Source organism: Gymnodraco acuticeps, unplaced genomic scaffold (genome assembly GCF_902827175.1).
Source record: "Gymnodraco acuticeps unplaced genomic scaffold, fGymAcu1.1, whole genome shotgun sequence".
Lineage (NCBI taxonomy): Eukaryota > Metazoa > Chordata > Actinopteri > Perciformes > Bathydraconidae > Gymnodraco > Gymnodraco acuticeps.
In genome coordinates this window covers 1034777-1053452 of record NW_022990772.1, presented here as the reverse complement: position 1 = coordinate 1053452, position 18676 = coordinate 1034777, and the positions used below count along the sequence as shown (strand labels likewise).

The window sequence follows — 18676 nt, the reverse complement described above, 5'->3', positions numbered from 1 at the left end:
CCACATTTGCAGTGTATTGTGAAACTTGCACTCAAAGTAAAAGCCACATTTTAATAAAACCAAACACCTCACCCAAAGAACATCATTTGTTCTTGTCAATACTTTTGCCAGCAGATTCCAACATGAAAGAGGAGCATTAACCTTTTAAATCAATACCACCCGCTACACAACCACAAGAGAAAGACAAAAGCATTTAGACAAAAAAATGTAACATTTAATCCATCAATCAACTCCATTTACAAAAGTATATCCCTTTTTATATACAATATGTACAGAGACGTATTAACAACAATATCATTTTCCCACATGGATTCATTCATTCGATAACTAAACAATAGCACTGTAACAAAACATATCGCTGATATTCTGCAGGGATGCTGTAGTGCAAATGTGTGCAAAATATATAGTGCTGTTGCTCTTTGAATACCTTATAACTCCAGTTTTATGAATGTTTCTCTACTTTGCATAGATTCATTTATACTTTCTTTGAACTTGTATATGATCCATTGAAAAATGTATAGCCTAGGGGTATACAGAGCTTAAAACCTTTTGTAAAACCACTTACAAGTGTTAATATAATTAAATTAATACAAATTGCCAAGTACACAAACTGCAAATAAAACATTTTGAATAGTTTTTTGGAGATACAAGATTATCATTCAACAGCACTTACAAATATGTAAATATTAAGTATATGTCAGCGCAGTGTCCTTCCTTGTTATAAAGAGAGATGCCAGCGTCTGTGTTGACACAAAAGGGAGACTATAAATAGAAACGTCTGTTTGATGAGGCTCATCAACACTGATCTCTTTGCACAGAACCTTCGTGGGGGGAAGCCTAAACGTCTATATTGTCCTTTTTTATAATAGAGAACTGTGAACGAGTGAACAAAAGTTGCAGCGGGGGTCCTCAACTTTGAAACCCGGAGGATTTAAGTTTCCTCTAAACGGGGGCAAGACTTTGGGCATTTCACGTAGAGGGCTGGTGGCTGTGTAGCTTTCAGTTCTGTCCAGCAGATGGAGCCTCTCCAAGTCTGACACTTCCCAGGAAGGTGGTGTGATTGGTCATGCTGATGAGCGTGTCCTCGTACACTATGCGTATGGAAATCCTCTGGCCGGCTCGAAGCAGGCTCACCCCGGCTGTGTAGCAGGTGTTGAACTTGCGCTGTCCTGTCTCGATGCTGCAGGTGCAGCGAAGGAACGGGTTGGAGTCCACCATCACCTCATAGCTGGCGATGTCAGTGAAGTTGAGGTAGTACACCTGGCGGAGACATGAAATTCACACAAGACTGAGAGGGGTAGTGATATTTAAGAGCTTATGTAATGCTGGAACAGCTGAAATATCAGAGTAGCAACACGGCTATGAGTTATAGCACAGGGAGAATAAATATGCCTCCGCTATAACTCAAAACATTTAAGCAAAGCAAGCAGGTTTTTAAGTTATCTACTGAGCACCTGCCAGTTATTTTGTCTATAAATTATAAGAGTTACGTCAAAGACCGTACTCACTTCTACCTGACTATATATGAAGTAGACACCGTCCAGCAGCACCTCCAGCTCTCCAGAGCGAGAGTGCATTTTAAACACGCGGTGATGGATGGACACCATCTTCCAGTTCCTCAGGATGCCTTCAGACAGATCTAAACACGTCACAACAAACAAACCAGAGGCAAACGGTCAACATAAACAGCTTTCAGCAGTGGTTAACTCAGATCAGAGCTCAGTTGAACATAATAAACCTGATAATGACGCATGCAGTCTTTTGCTGCTAGCAGCCTGCTAGCAAGCAAGGCTCAATCCGAGATAACACAGGTCTGACTTGTAATGTAAGCCTATGGCTGTATCCTAACCCTGTGATAGCTATAGCATTACTTTAGGGTTACTATAATCTTAAATAATCCTCAAGTAAATATTTACAACCACATTAAGCCCTCTAAACAGAATATATTTTACAATATTTGTATTCTGGTGTAAGTCTATGTATAGTCTAACAGTAGCAGATCTTTGTTAGGTTTCCTCATAAATCAAAAAGGCAGAGGTGTAACTGCAACAGAGTAAAATAGAAGACTCACCCTCTCTCACTTGGATGGTTGTCTCCTGCCCTTGCAAATGAACCACTGCAGGCTGAAACATAAAGATCTCTGGTGACTAATCTGGTTACATAGTTAAAACAAGAGAACATCTGTTTCATCAGGGACATTTAATTTTAATAGCTGACATACTCTACCTGGTATTCTTTTGTTTTCGTCTTATCAGGAACCCCTGCAACAAAATGGAAAGACAGACATGATGAATTTCTGGCTTTCAACACTGCTGGGGAACAAAGGAGAGGATGACGATTAAAAGAAAACAAACAGTGAAATAGTTTAAGGAACGAACACTGCTCTCCCACACTGTTTGACATGCTGCATCAGAAACTCTCACTGAAGGCAATGAGTTCATCGATTTTGACAACTTGAGCTCTCTTCTAGTGTGGGAACGTGTCTACATACGGGAAAATAGTGTAATCTAAGAACCAATCTCTCAACTCCTGGGTGTTTTCCAGTCCTCCTGCTGGAGACTTGGCTATCTCAGCGCATTATCGTGTAATTTCTATTTAAAGTTTTAATACCTGCTGGACCTTGAGTACCCGGAGGTCCCTGCGGCCCAGGGGGTCCAGGGGGTCCTGAAGGCCCTACAGCATTGCTTCCTGGAATACCGGGGATTCCAGGGATGCCCGGTGGCCCCTGTGGGCCCGGGGGACCCGGGGGGCCAGGAGGGCCTGGCACAGACCTTTTTCTTCCTGTAAAGAGAGAAAGCAAAATGGTTGGCAATCAAAGAAGCTGAGAAAAATAATCTTTTGACTATCAAGTCAACTTTATTTATATAGCCCAAACTAACGAACATTACACAAACTTTACAATAGTTATCAATACAGATTGTACAGCTTGATATGAAGATAGGCAAAAGGCAGGAAAAATATGCTTGACGGACTGAATCAACCATTGAACCACTGTTAGCGTACAAGGTTACTGGATTTTGGACCACATCCCAAGAGAACTAACAGAGTATGAGCAGGTAGCAGTCTTATCAATGACCAACCATCAGTGAAAGGTTGGTTACATCATGTATTACCTTTTTTCTTCTCTTTCCTCCTTTCCCTTCCAGTAGATTCTGTAGGAAATGAAAACAGTGTGATTGAACTTGAAATGGTCTCGTGCACAATTATCATCTCCGGTAACATCTCTAGTACCCAGCGCGCTGTGTAGGCATCCTAAATGGGCTAAAATAACAGATTCAGATGTTCGGCACTGGAGTGGAGGTATGTCAGTCTGTGGTATCTTCTAGTGTAGTAATTTGTAAGTGTGGTTTCACCTCCTCTGTATGAACAAGTGCCTTAAGCTTTCACAGGCAGTGGAACTGGAGAAGATCATTAGAGAGATACTTTATCCTGCCAAAATCCTTTTCTTTGAATTAGGCCCAGATGGAGAATGTAGATGAAAGTGTGTGTACATGTGTGTGTGTGTGTGCTTCTCCCCTTTACAACCATGTGTAAGTGTGTGTGTTGCGTGCGTGCGTGCATGGATGTTGGTGTGGCATTGATGTCAGTGCTTAAAAGACAAAATGCACTTGGTGTGTGTCTGTGTGTGCATGCCCTGTGTGCAGCTGAAGAATCCTTTTCAAAAAGCCGTCTTGCTGCTCTTGTGTTTACCATATCATTACAACTACAAAGACCATTTAACCTTAAAACCTCACAGTTTGAGTCCCCCTCAAACATATGGCCAGTGTTTCTCCTCTGGCTAAATGACTGGATGCATCCGCATACATTTCTCTTAACGAGCAGCCCTATCTGGAATCTGGTGCCCGTTAGGAGTGCCCAGAACGCACGCATACGCACAAACACAGGACACACACACACTTATACACACAAACACACATCTAAGGCTGAGATTACAAAAGCCTTTGTCTGTGGGCTGAGCGCAGAGGAGAGACCTGGGAATGATTAGTGTTTAGAGGCTCGGGACTTTACTGATTTATGTAGAAAGTCTCAAAGGTGAGTTTTTTCTTCTAATTTAAACACAATCACTAAACTTCCCCCCAAGTATTCAGTGTCACGCCACAGACATTGGAATGCCTTGTGATCATGCTGCACTTGTTGCACTCAGACATGAAACTTCAAAGGCTTTGCTTTTTTTATTTGCATAGCTCACATTCTAAACAAAAACTACAAAAGCAAATTCAGACATATTGGCCATATGGTTTGCTGCAGAGCTATTGATTACGATAAATCATTTCAGAGGGATTAATGAAAGCCATCTAATTCTCAGAAATGGCCACCTGGTTCTTTAAAGTTACTTTATGTACTACAAAGTGGTTCTGTTTCTCATCTTTTTTTCTGATGGTTCAGACCTGGCCGATAACACATTTTGAATACAAAATTCTCAATCTGCTTATTTGACAGATAGAAAATATATTTTGGGGACCTATTATTATTATTTCAACCCGGGCTCCGCTGTCTGTTTCAAATTGGTGAGACCCTCCCAAACCCCTTGTTTGCTATCCAAGTAATAATCAATCCCATTCCATTTAATCCTTCGCTCTATAAACTATGTAACATTTTGTGGTGGAGCTGCTTTGTTAAGTTGGCACAAAGCAATAACAAAAATCAATTCCACGAAAAGTGAGAAACCATTAACAAACCGTTTTGAAAACTTAAGAGCTTTAAGCCCCTTCAAACATCTGTTATTTACCCCTCCAAACAAACGGAAATTACAGTTGCTCAACAGATATACAATTCCCGAAAGTAGTAGTTTTGGTCATATTGGGTACTGAAATTGAAGTTTGAGCCTGACAAATGCAGAAGGGATAGATTACATGTCTGAATACAACTTCCGTAAGGACAAGACACGGCATTAGTAGATGAGGATAATTCCAAACAACATACCTGTTTCTGGCTGCTTGCCGGGACTTCTTTTCGCTCGCTGAGTTATGCCCCTGTTGTCCTGTGTGGCGTGGAATTCACTATTTCTTTGCAGTAACTTCTCCTGATGAAAAACAAAAAGGTAATAGTAATGAGTATGGATAATTCGTTTTGCAGAAAATTCAAGAGGGCCACTAGCTTTATGCACCAAGACTCTCTTCAGAATATCAATGGCAGGCAAGACCACACCATATGAATTCTGTGGGGCAAACAAAAGGAAGGAGAAGTCTTTAAGAGCGAAACCCATGTTTCAAGTGCCCTTTTCTTTTCTTGGTGGATAATGTTTGCACAGAGACAACTTGGGGCATTTGTAAAGATGTGAGACACTGACAGCCAACACATTCATTTGAGGCCAAGTCATTGTCTGTCCCATTGGGGCTGTAACCCATCCTGTAACCCAAGTCACTTTTGTCTGTGTTTCTGCCGTTTGAGACAGTCACCTGGACACGACTGCTCTAAAATTCACCTTTTTATACAAAAGGAGGGCATGAATTGTGGTTAATCTGAGAGCAATACCCATTCATGTGGCACCTGGTCCCAGCCCTATTCAGTGGTAGCAAAGAAAAGGGATCTAATGTAGCTGGTCTGAGCTCATCCCTAAAAACAGGAAAAGATTTGCTACAGTGGTGGGGTGTTCCCATGGGCGAGTGAGTGGCGGGACAAACCACATGCCTGTGTTCTTAAGTGACTGGTTATGGTCGACCTACATTCACATGAACTCTGTAGGACGTGCTGACCTGACTGTAGCACGCTCGAGACGAGACCGGCTCTGACAACAAAATATGTTTTGTGCTAAGGATTCAGAGTATAAAAACGAAGATCGTTTAAGAGTCACTTTGTGTTACAACTGCCAGTTTCTGATCACATCTTTGGAGGAATCCCAGAATACGATAGACAAAGAAACTCGGCACTGTGGAAACACAACAAGACCACCCAAAGCCTTCTTTTCGTCGAACTCCTTAATATACAAGATAGTTTTCAGTCAGCATAAATAATATTAATATTGTCAGGAATAAAGCTCTCGATAGCTGAGGACATACGACCAGGCAACTTGTATATTTGTACCGGACATCTGCTTGGAGTTTGAATAACTGACATCTCTGAAGCAGTGACACGTGCTCCCCCTTAGCATGGATCAAAAGATAATAAATAATGATGTATCATTTATTCCTTACTGCTGGGAATTAATCAGACAAGCTTACTGACAGACACTTTGACCTTTCTTATCCCAGTTGAGTACGTACAAGATGACATACTCCCCGTTTCCAGCTGTGGCGCTCAAGTAAACATAGTTGTTAAACCCCGACGGTGAGAAAAGTATTTCTCTGGAAAGCACTGTGAACTCCCAGTGCCTCTTTGTGTGGTTTTCAGGCAGAGCCACTGAAGGACCGACAAGACAGACACGAGAAGTTATGTTTCCAGTTTCTTCAATACCTCGTCTCAGATGTGGGGAACACCCCCCCCCCCCCCCCCTGCCATTGTGGTGAGGGATGAGCTTTATCATGTCAAACACCCCCCGCTGGCAAGCTCAAAGTAGTTAAAGTCTACAACACTGACCAGCTGCCAGCGATGTCTGACCTTATAAGCACGGGAGTTCCAGCCTGATGGAGGAGTATGTGTTGGAGCGGTTCGTCGACACACAGCCAGATGTTCCCGCGAGCAGCGACGTTCGCTGTTCATTTGGTGCGCAGGTGTCTCCACATCTCCTCTCCAGCTGTTGGCATATAGGGGGCTTTTACCTCTCAAAGGATTCTGGGTGTATGTTCAGGCATATGGCATTACACTTTCGTCTGTTCTGACAGCCAAACATGATTCAACAGCCAATTTCTGGCCCGGAATTAAGCTCCAACAGAACAACAAAAAAACAAACAAGCAATCTGCAAAGCTACTACCAAAACTGGTGTGCCTGGGGTTGCAGATGAAGGCAACTGTGATAAAAAAAAAAGAAGGGGTTATGCGCCGTTGTTTGCTTCATTTCACTTCATTACAACATTTACAACCTTCTTACCCTTCAAAGGCATGCAGAGTTACAGTAAATCAGGATGACAACGTGTTGGTATGTATGCCAAGTGCCAACTATTGAGTAAACCATTCTTTTTCAGCACAAGGGAAAAAATGCTATTAATTAGAGGGCTTTCAAATCTTCAAAGCGTGGGGGGTGCTGTTGCGCGCAGAGGACGAGATTCCCTGTTGTTTCGTGAGGATATGACTAAAAATCAGTCACTCCAGGGATGTGTAATTTAGTCATCACAAGACTTCTTTTGCCCTATTAACACGTTTTTAACACTATTACAATAGCTTGTATCTCTACACATTCCTGAACGTAGACCACAGCAGATCCCTTACATTCATAACTTTTCAGGCTGTTTAGGAAAATAAGAGGCAAGGGGTTCAGTGTTTTTTGGACCAATACTGTTTCCCAGACATTCTGGTTGCTGAAACAGTCTCAGACTAAATTTATTCATGTAATTGCGGTTAAAGTTAAAAAGTAGAAGAGGTGAAACTCGGGGCTTGTGGCTGCGAGTGCCAAATGCAGACTCGGTGCCCATTACTTCTGTACAAGCATTACTTAGTGTAATGGCATGCATACTGCTTAGAATTGTCACTGTAACAGCGTGTTCACTTCTTAAATATCATTTAAATAGAGTGTCCTCAGCTCAGCCAATATCAGACACTGCTCTCTGGAAGGCCATGCGTTTTAAACCATAACTTGGGTAATTTAATAACAGCATCCATAGATTGTCATCTAAAAAAAACTGTGGAGCTCAACCTAAGGGAAATGTTGTCTGTCAGCAGCCAATCACATTTCATATTGTTGCAACACTGCAGGCAAAGCAACTTCTAGCTGAATGGTGTGAATGCTTGGAGAATTTATTATTTTGGTGGATGTTTGTGACTCTGGACTTTACTGGGCGTCTACACCATCTGTCTGTCAAGACAATTCAGTCTTATATGGAAAAGTTTGCAGCCTCATATCTCTGATGTTTCGACCTCCTCTGCATTGTGCTTTTATGACACTTGTGTCCATACTGATTAATTCCTTACATGGAGGCTTGCTTCATTCTGCTCATATCATACTGCTGTTTTAACTAATCATGCACTGGTCACAATTAAAGTAGATGTGGGTGACAGCCCACCCCGGCGCCCCACAGTTTGTATGCTGCTGAGGACTTTGTGTCCCATCAAACTGACTTTTTTTAATAGCCGTTAACTAGACTCCAGATGTTTTAGCATCTGTTCTCTGTGAGACTTTGAAGGCATACATCAGAGGAGAAAATTATTTCATATAATGGTTATAAGAAAAATGTTAGGCTGAAGAATAAAACGCTATCTGAGCTAACACAATTAAATATTCCATGGGTTGACTTTTACGATGTGTCACTCACTGAGGTGATTAAGGGTCAGGCTGTGAGTGACACTTGCTCTAATTCAGTAATGGCCTGCATCACACTCCTAAGAGCTACACACACCTGGGAGGGGCTTTTACTGTTGGGAACTGCACAGATCTGCTGGACAGCTGGGATTTACGGCATACCGACTGTGAATGTTGAGGGAAAGATTGTTTCTTCACTCCCCAGGCCCGGATCATAAATGACCACATCATCTGCGTTCATTAAGAAGCAACTAGTTAGATCTGACACAGTGTGAGCTGTTTAGGAGTTTGTTATTTTTAAGTGCAAGCTGGAAACAGGTACATTTCTCCTACCATTTAAAAAAGAAAAAGAAGGTTTCTATAAACAAGGTTTCTATAAACATTTCAATAATTTGCTACCAAATTCTGAATCTACATCTGAAGAAACTGCACTTTAAAAAAAGTTTGGACATCCTGATAGACTCAAATATAAATATATTGTTACAAATGTGCAAGTTTGATTTGCCATATTTGCAAACTAAAGTAGCAGCAGTCCCTCCTCTGTTCACAAAACACAACACCGATCAGACACTTTGTGTACAGCCTAGATCCTTATCTTACATTAATAGCCACGATCACTTTTGTTCAGATCTGTTCTGGAGATACGCTTTCAGTCGAAAAATGCCTTGATACTTGATATCATTTTCCTCCTGAAAACAAATGAATGAATAGAAGAAGACAAAAATGGGATAAAATGAATTTAAGATTTGACCAACCTTAAAATAGGAACAAAATATAAATGTTGTATAACTAAAAGTTAAGCTTAATTTAGTTCTGGAGTAAAAGAGGACAGGGGTTTTAATTTATTTAAGCCAACTACAAAGAAAACACCTGTGCTTGTTTCAAAGCCACTTAAAGATATTTCTGTTATAGAACTCATGTCAATGTCATTTTAGATTTTGTTTTCCAGTTAAAGGAAAGTCAATCCTCCATGAACCAATAATCTAAACAAAAGTTTTGTTTCTATTGTGCTTTACTTAAAAAGCTTCTTAAAAAAGGACTGACCAGACTATCCGATATTCACTACTGTTATTCCTTGAAGCGAGACACTTTTCTTTTTCAAAATACAGAGAGGATCAAGTCCATCTGAGGTTACATTAAAACACTGGTATGTTTATTTTATGTATGTCTTTCTGTGGGGTGTACGTTTGTGCCTTTATATATACAGTCTTTCCATGTTCTGTTACACTTGTCTGTATACCTGCACATCACATCCAATCACACTGATGCTGCCTTTGATGAAGACTTGTGTGAAAAATCCAATAAACAATCTTTAGCTCTACAGTGCAGATTCTTCAAAGGAAATGCCTCAAAAGCTAACAAGTGTGGCCGCTGCGTCCAAATGCCACATGCTCCTGTTTCTCCAACTATGTAAACTGTGGGATGTGTAATCAGAGTTGTTTAATGCAGACATCTGGCAAGGACAGCATCACAGCGCTGTTAAATATTTACAGCTGGGCCTCAGTCTTTCACCTCATGAAGCGTCCCCATCTGGGTTGAATACCAGGCCCATCTCACTCGGCTCTAACCAGAGAAACCAAACTAAAATAAGCTTAGCAAAGGACACACTGACAACTACATGAATAGGCTAAGCTCCCCACTTGTGAGAGGAAAATGTTATAAAGACCATTTGCAGCAATTTATCTTTTTAATGTTTCCTACAGAGACATGAATGCCTCCATCCTCTGAGTGACTATCAAGTAGATTTCTCTGCTTAGCTGAATGTCCAGCCAATACCCCACACAGCGGATCATTTTCTCTGCAAAGAGGTTACACAACCGATGACATGTGAGCTAATTGAACAAGTAATACAGAGTTGAGACCTACGCTTGGTCCCTTTGTACTGATGAAATTAGGGATTGTGTGGTGGTGGGGGCTGGTGGGGGCTGGTGGTCTGTTGCCAAAGCCACAGACAACACAATGAACATTCAATCAGGCCGCTGCCAGAAAAGAAAACACATGTGAGACGAGGCTGGCTTAGCTCCAAGTACCAACTGCCCCATCTAAGTCCTGATGAATTTACATCAGCCCTTGGGCTTTGCACCTGCTGGTGATCCAGTTCATTTTCCGTCCACCTGCTGCAGCACATTGCCTGACCCCTCTCTGTGAATTCAGCTGGGCAGGCTGCCTAAGCATCTACCTCTGTCTGCTCAGAGGGAGCTCTGGAAACAAGACAAATCAAGTTAAATGCAGTTTGATTACAGCAAAATTCATTTCGGAAAAAACCGAGTTAACTGATGAGTTTTCATTCTGCAGTTTCTTGTTTTTTGGCAACATTTGAAACCTTCATTGATATGCCTCCCTGGAAGCGTTTACCTGAACATGAGACTTTGGCCAGGTGACATACTTTAACGTTTATACCTCTCTGTCCAAGAAATCATGCACACGGGAGCAGTGACTCAAAACATATTTGTCTGGAAACTGAGACTGGCAAAACTTCGTGACAGGCTACTGTAAAATAAGTTGCCCAGGAACATGCCATGACAGAGCACAGAACCTGACACCTTGATACGGGAACAGGAGGACTGAGCAGAGGTGAATGAACACGAACAGCCTCAGTGTGAGGAATGAAAACAATGTCACCTTCCATTAGCGGCCTTTTTAATCTTTGTTACACTCTTTGAAAATATATGTTTTACCTGTGGACCCTCTGCGCCGCGGCTGCTGACGGAGTCCAGGTGGCCGGGTGAGAGCAGCGCCGCCGGCTCAGCCATGTCACTCCCGGCAAGTGTCATTATTGAATCCCGCTTCTGGTGGATAATTTCCCTTTTGACTTCGGAGCGCAGGTCCAAATAGCAGACCAGGGTGACAGCGTGCAGAGACAGCGACAGTAGGAATAATCCCAGGAAGACAACACTGCTGCTCCGACTCCTGCACTTCTTGTTGCACGTGCAGGGAGCTGTTATGTGCATCACTTTGTCCGGGAAATCCTCCGCGGATGAGCCATCGCATGCCATTATCGGACAGAGCGCGAGTCAGAGGCACTTTATCTCGGCATAATCGGCTAGTTAGTCTCGCGCGGGCCGCGGCTATTCATTAACGTGGAGACTCATAGGTGCAGCAACAGGTCGGTGCAAACTTCTCTGAGTATCTGTAGTAACAATGGAGACCCGCCTACCTCTTGTGTGATTGGTCGATGACAATTACGAACCCAGACAGTCCGGGCCAGAGGTTGGGGGCTGGAGGCACCAGGTGCAGTAATTGAGCGACACCTAATGGACAAAGTGCGCAGCTGCAGCTTTTGTGAGATGATGGTGTGAGAGTATCCCCCCTTTTGTATCCCCCTTTTTATTTGTGTTTGTGTGATTATTATGCGGCACTTTGAGGCTGGCTAACATATTCACTGAGTGTTTACTCATGTGTTATAGGCTTTGGACATGCTATTTTCCATTGGTGTGTTTTGTTTGGACCTTTGTTTTGTTATGTGGGTGGCACATGGAGTGGTGGTCTAGAGTGAACAATTGATTCAGAACCCTGGTAGATACTTCCCAGTGTTGAAAAAGAACCAACGGTTGATGGTTTAATCTTATCATCAAAGAGTGGCAAAGCATAGCAAGGTACATTACTAAACAGACTACACATTATACAATTACATTTATTTGCATCTGGACCCCGTCAGGCTGAGCGGTATGATAGCGGGCCTGGGAGAGAGTCACAGTGAGGTCAGCACCACTCTGTGTACAACACCATCACATACTCTAAACACATGTCACTCAGCTGGACTCGAGGATTACTTTGACATTTATGTTACGAAAAAGCCAGCTGAGGACAATGCTTTAAGAAGATTGAATGTGGCACTGCGGTTTCTACATTTTGAACATCCAAAGCCGCCCTTAATTTTGTTATTTTCTGATGTCGACACTTTGATCTCTGAAGCAAGGAACCAGGGGCAGCCTATGGATCAGTCTGTCCTTGAGCCTTGAGATGATGAAACCAGGGCACGAAACTTGGGTGCTTGATGTATCACCAGCTTAGATTAGTTTTCAGGCAAGTGCCACAAAACATCTGTCTTTATTTCTTTGGGACAAAACCTGACATTTGAGTGCACTTGACCTACAGAGAGGTATACTCTTTAATGATACGAGCTTACGCTGACAGACACTGATTAATCGCTGCTTTTCACTTGATGTTGTGGAAGGAAATAATGGAGAAGAATGACTTTTAAACATCAGAATAAGTATTTCATCACTCTGAAATGCTGCCAGCACGTAGTTGATTGCTATAATAATGTGAGAATGTATTGATATATTTCTTGGGGTTGATTCTGCTCTTGCTGCCAATGCCTATCAGTGATATATTCTACTCACACTGCAGAAAAAAAGTTGTTCTAGTCATCTGCCACTGAAGGGCAGCATTGCCAAGCTATAAATCAATAACACTGCATACCAGTGTCCTGATAAACCTAAACTTAAAACAGCATTATATTGTGACAATAATACAATTTAAACAACATCTTATTTTTTATATTCTGTTTGTAGCCCATTTCTTTATATAGCTTCTCTGTGGACTGTTGATCACATATTAAGCATTTTCGTCTCTCTCTCCCGGGAAGTCCGTTTTCCATTGTTAGAATATGAGATAGTGAAATCATAGAGAGAAAGACATTCAAAGAAACCCTCATAGGGCCTGTGACTGAGGGCTCAGCCTAAGCACGTTCGCCACGCTTTTTTTATCCAAGCGGCAGGCACAATGACTTTGAGAAGCAGATAATTCAGGACAGAAATAGTTAGGCACATGCATCTCCTATGACTTCAACCCACTTTTAAAAAAAATTGTTGAGGTTATTTCATTCATGAGGCTTTTTACTCTGTCAAAATGTATCTAAAATAAGTAGTCTTTTTTCTTCTGGAAAGAGGTCATATTTGAGGTTGAGGTAAAGGGCAAACTTCCAGATTGCCACCTCTGTATCTGCCGCCTTCTTTCAGACAACGCAAAGCCTGGGACAATTAAAACCAGTTTTGTTGTCATGATTGTTTTTTCTGGCGTCTAAAAAAGCAGTAATAATTCTTATAACATCCCCGAGGCTTTAATGCAGGGTTCATAAATGCTGTGCCACTCTATCCTCTCTGAGCATATAACAAGATTTAGAGGCTTTCCCTGCCAGATGATAGAGTTTTGCAGGAGAAATAGGCACTCTTGTATTTTACCATGGGGAGTTGAGTAGTGGGCACATGACTTCAACAAGCTGTTGGACGAAAAATGGTTGCTTAGTCCTACCTAAAGAGGTACATCTCCCCTGTCTCCACAACCGATTGATAAAAAGGCACACATTAAAATTGCCTTTCAATTCCCATCATAAGGAATCACAAATAAGCTAAAGTGATTTATAGCTAATAGAATAATATTGTCCTATATTACAGTAAATTGTGACATCTCCACCCCTTTCATTCCCTTTTCAGGAGCCTTTGTCTCCATGCATTGGATTGCAGAGGTGTAACCTCAGCTAATTGATATGCTGTGGCATTTGATTTCCTACCTATACATCTCCTGTAAATTGGACAATGTCTCCCATTTCCCCAGACAATGATTAATTCACTCTCATTGTGGGTGTCTGTCTTAAGAGTCCCTATCAAGATCGGAGAGCATCTGTTAAACTCTCTGCCTTCCTTTGCCACTGTGCTGCTTTTGTTCACTTCCATCTATTTGCTGACTGTTGTGTGCAACTCAGTATAGAAAACACTTGGGGTAAACCTAATTGATTTTATTATTCCACACATACTTGGTGTAGTTTAGAGGCCTTTTTAGTATGCAAAGAGTTGTTTGGTGTGTTTTCTCAAGGCAACTCAGCAGGAGCAGTAAACAAAACAATATTAGGTTGGCCCTTTTTTAATTATATTTGGGGGCATTTTGGTACATGGAACCCCGATGCCATTCATTAACTCTGTGCACCGTTTTAATATACTTAATCACTAAAACAGTCAAATCGTTGCTTACTACTTAAAGTATCAACAATAAATACTCATACTTATATGCAGTATAAAGCATAGGCGAAGGATAATTACAACCTTTGAGCAGCATGTTATAGCTGGTTTATGTGAAGCTTATATTCAATTATTGATATCCTGTAAGGTAGTTGGAAACTATAGTTTTTCATTTTATCTTATAAATAGGACACACGCTTTTACATGTGAAAGTGCGAAACCGAAAAGATAATGGCTGTTATGTTGTGGAGTAAAACATACAGTAGGGAGGATCAATAGTTGTGAAAGTAAAAAATGGAAAGTGCAAGTTTGTACTTAAAGCATTCTGACAGCAGAACACTGACATATAACTTGATTCAGTTGAAATAGAAAGATTGTTTGTGACCAGCGTACACAAACAGCCTTCACAGAGCAACATTATCCTTCATTTTTACTTCTGCTTCTGTCCACCTGATAATTGAAAATCCAATATTTATTTCCCTTCAACCTCTGTTTGACCCCCACTATCTCCTGAGGGAAACATCTGTCTCTATAACAGCTAAATTCTGCTCTATGTTCACCTGCTTGTAACTCACTTTTGTATGGGCGCAATTTAGGCAATAGAGCGCATGTGGGGGTTTTAGAGCTTTTTACTGTAAACGGTTGCCTGTTGTTACTGGAAGTGACTATGATGATAGCAGTGAGACTAGAGAGAGAATGAAAACAGTAAAGCCTTTAGCCTTAAAACCAAAGCAATGACTTGAAACCTGTCAAACTGCTCTGTATGGTCGAGGGGACTTCAGAGTCTTGTTTCCTTCCTTATAACACAGTTATTTTAGTAAGTAAAAGTAATGTCTAACCCTTTCTTTTAGTACTTGAATTTGTGCACACTTTTATAAAAGTTCCTGTCCCTTAAAGCATTTTTCCTGTGCCAAGTTCTCACTGTTTAGGGAAATGTATTAAACCATAATGTTTTGCTGTAAATGCTGTATTGTTTTTCATGCCTCAAGCTCAGCAATACTCCTGTGAGTAACTTTGTCTGTACAACTGCAGCTCCACCAGCAGAGACATTGTTCTGTTCTGTAATTAATACATTTATTTATGAAGAGACACAAGTGAAGAACCAACACTGATTAAGAATAAAGTAATTAGTATTAACATGTTGTTAAAAATGCACTATTTATTCACCTATTATAGTTAATACTTATCTGAATTCTCTGAGTTTTTATCAACTTTGGTTCTTAAAACAGATAAAGTAATTATCGTAGGTGACTTTAATATTCATGTTGACGATGATAAAAATAGCCTTACTGTTGCATTTAACTCTATATTAGATTCTGTTGGTTTTTGTCAGAGTGTAAATAAACCAACCCACTGCTATAATCACACTCTCGACCTTGTTCTGACTTATGGTATTGAAATTGAGCAACTATTAGTCGAACCGCATAATCCTGCTTTATCCGACCATTTCTTAGTAACTTTTGAAGTACTGTTACGAGACTACAAAGCATTAGTCAAAAGCTCCTGCAGCAGAAACCTATCTGTTAGTGCTATAGCCAAATTTAAGGAAGAGATTCTACCAATACTTAACTCGATAGCATGTCTGCATGTAAGGGAGGAAACTTATACAAAATGTACACTACCCCAAATTGATCATGTTGTTGATAGTGCTACAGATGCGCTGCGAATAAAATTAGACTCTGTTGCTCCTTTGAAAAAGAAGAAAATAAAACAACAGATTAGCTCCATGGCATAATGCCGAAACCCGCAAAATAAAGCAAAAGTCGAGACAACTTGAAAGGATATGGCGTTCCACTAAACTTGAAGAATCTCGTTTAATTTGGCATATTACTCTCAATGAATATAAGAAAGCACTGCGTAAAGCGAGAGCAGCCTACTACTCTTCATTAATAGATGAGAATAAGAATAATGCAAGATTTCTTTTCAGCACTGTAGCCAGGCTGACAGAAAGCCACAGCTCGATTGAGCCTTCTATTCCCATAGCACTCAGTAGTAATGATTTTATGTGCTTTTTTAACGATAAAATTGTTACTCTTAGAAACAAAATTAATGACCTCTTGCCTTTGACCAGTATAGTGTTATCAACAGCTCCCGGAAACGTAAGTTCTAATATTACACTAGATAGTAAACTAGAATGATTTTCAGCCATAAACCTTGAACAATTAAATTCAATGATTCTCTCTTCTAAACCATCAACGTGCATGTTAGACCCAATTCCAACTAAGCTGTTGAAAGAAGTTTTTCCATTAATTAGCACTTATTTATTAAATATTATGAATATGTCTTTATTATCAGGCTATGTTCCACAATCATTCAAAGTAGCAGTGATAAAACCGCTTCTTAAAAAGCACAAACTCGATCCAGAGGTTTTAGCCAATTATAGGCCTATTTCCAATCTTCCGTTCCTCTCAAAAATTCTTGAGAAAGCGGTCGCAAAACAGTTGTGTGATTACTTAAAAAACAATGATTTATTTGAAGCTTTTCAGTCTGGCTTTAGAACACATCATAGCACAGAGACAGCTCTGGTTAAAGTCACAAATGACATTCTAATAGCCTCTGACAAGGGACGTGTCTCTATTCTTGTTTTGCTCGATCTCAGTGCTGCATTTGATACTATCGACCATGATATCTTATTGCAAAGACTAGAGCACTTAGTTGGCATACAGGGAACTGCTTTAGGCTGATTTAGGTCCTATCTATCTGAACGCTCTCAGTTTGTACGTGTCAATGATGAATCTTCCACGCAAACCAAAGTTAGCCATGGAGTGCCACAGGGCTCAGTGCTCGGACCTATTTTGTTCACATTATATATGCTTCCGTTAGGCAATATTATAAGGAATCATTCTGTAAACTTTCATTGTTATGCGGATGATACTCAACTATATTTATATATTATATATTATATATTTATAACCTGATGAAATTAATCATCTAAATAAAATTCAAGACTGCCTTAAGGACTTAAAAACGTGGATGACCTTAAACTTTTTGATGTTAAACACGACCAAAACTGAAGTTATTGTACTTGGCCCGAAGAATCTACGAAACAAATTATCTAAGGATATACTAACTATGAATGGCATTAATTTGGCCTCCAGTGAGACTGTAAGGAATCTTGGTGTTATATTTGATCAGGATTTATCCTTTAACGCCCACATAAAATCAATTTCAAGGACCGCCTACTTCCATCTACGTAACATTGCAAAAATCAGGCATATCTTGCCTCAAAACGATGCAGAGAAACTAGTCCATGCATTTGTTACTTCAAGGCTGGATTATTGTAACTCTTTATTATCAGGGTGTACCAAGAAGTCAGTCAAGTCGCTTCAGCTGATTCAAAATGCTGCGGCTCGTGTACTAACCAGAGTTAGGAAAAGGGACCACATTACTCCTGTTCTGGCTGCCTTACACTGGCTCCCTATAGAACACAGGATAGAATTTAAAATTCTTCTTCTCGCCTACAAAGCCCTTAATGGGCAGGTGCCATCTTACCTTAAAGAACTCATTATACCCTACTGTCCTACTAGGGCATTGCGTTCCAAGAATGCAGGGTTGTTGGTTGTTCCTAGAGTCTCTAAAAGTACAATGGGAGCCAGAGCCTTTTCTTATCAAGCTCCACATTTGTGGAATCAGCTTCCAGTTTGTGTTCGGGCGGCAGACACCCTATCCGTTTTTAAGAGTGCGCTTAAGACCTTCCTTTTTGATAAAGCTTATAGTTAGGGCTGATTAGATTCAGCCCCTAGTTTTGCTGATATAGGCTTAGTTTGTCGGGGGACATCTTACTTCTTCCTTCTCTCTGTCTATACCTGTGTACTCTCATGTTCCGATTAACCCAGCTTCCCCAAATGTCTTTCTTTTTGGTGTCTATATACGCCGGGATCCGGAGTCATGGATGATCCTGCGCTCCTCTGTCCTGGATCGCGAGCCCTGGATCGCGAGTCGTGGCTGTGGTCCTGGATCATAGGTCCTGGATGGATATCCTCGTGGATTCATCTTCCTATTATACACACATGCATTTCCAAACATTTGGACTACCTATGTTGCAAATGTATTATCTTTTCAATTTACACACGGCATCTATTGCACGTCTGTCCGTCCTGGGAGAGGGATCCCTCCTCTGTTGCTCTCCCTGAGGTTTCTCCCATTTTTCCCTTTAAACTGTGGGTTTTCTTCGGAAGTATTTCCTTGTACGATGTGAGGGTCTAAGGACAGAGGGTGTCATATTGTCATACTGATATTTTGTACAAACTGTAAAGTCCACTGAGACAAATGTAACATTTGTGATATTGGGCTATATAAATAAACATTGATTGATTGAATACTGTAACTGTTACTATAGTAGCCTACAAGTTTAAATCAGGGTCATCATCTTATTGTCTATTTA

The 18676-nt window shown here is 40.8% G+C and overlaps 1 protein-coding gene across 2 annotated transcripts; it reads right to left on the bottom strand.

Moving 5' to 3' along the window:
• Positions 1-192: 192 nt before the first annotated feature.
• Positions 193-11451, bottom strand: eda (ectodysplasin A). Of its 2 annotated transcripts, none has more exons than XM_034232540.1 (8): positions 11011-11451; positions 4924-5023; positions 3114-3152; positions 2611-2781; positions 2227-2261; positions 2072-2123; positions 1509-1639; positions 193-1260 (listed from the first exon to the last, which is right to left on the bottom strand). In XM_034232540.1, the coding sequence occupies exons 1-8, from the start codon at positions 11326-11328 to the stop codon at positions 1000-1002; spliced, it is 1107 nt and encodes a 368-aa protein (XP_034088431.1). In that variant the 5' UTR covers positions 11329-11451; the 3' UTR covers positions 193-999. The 2 variants fall into 2 exon arrangements, with proteins under 2 accessions (XP_034088431.1, XP_034088432.1); XM_034232541.1 differs by lacking the exon at positions 11011-11451 and adding an exon at positions 6538-10986.
• Positions 11452-18676: the final 7225 nt, after the last annotated feature.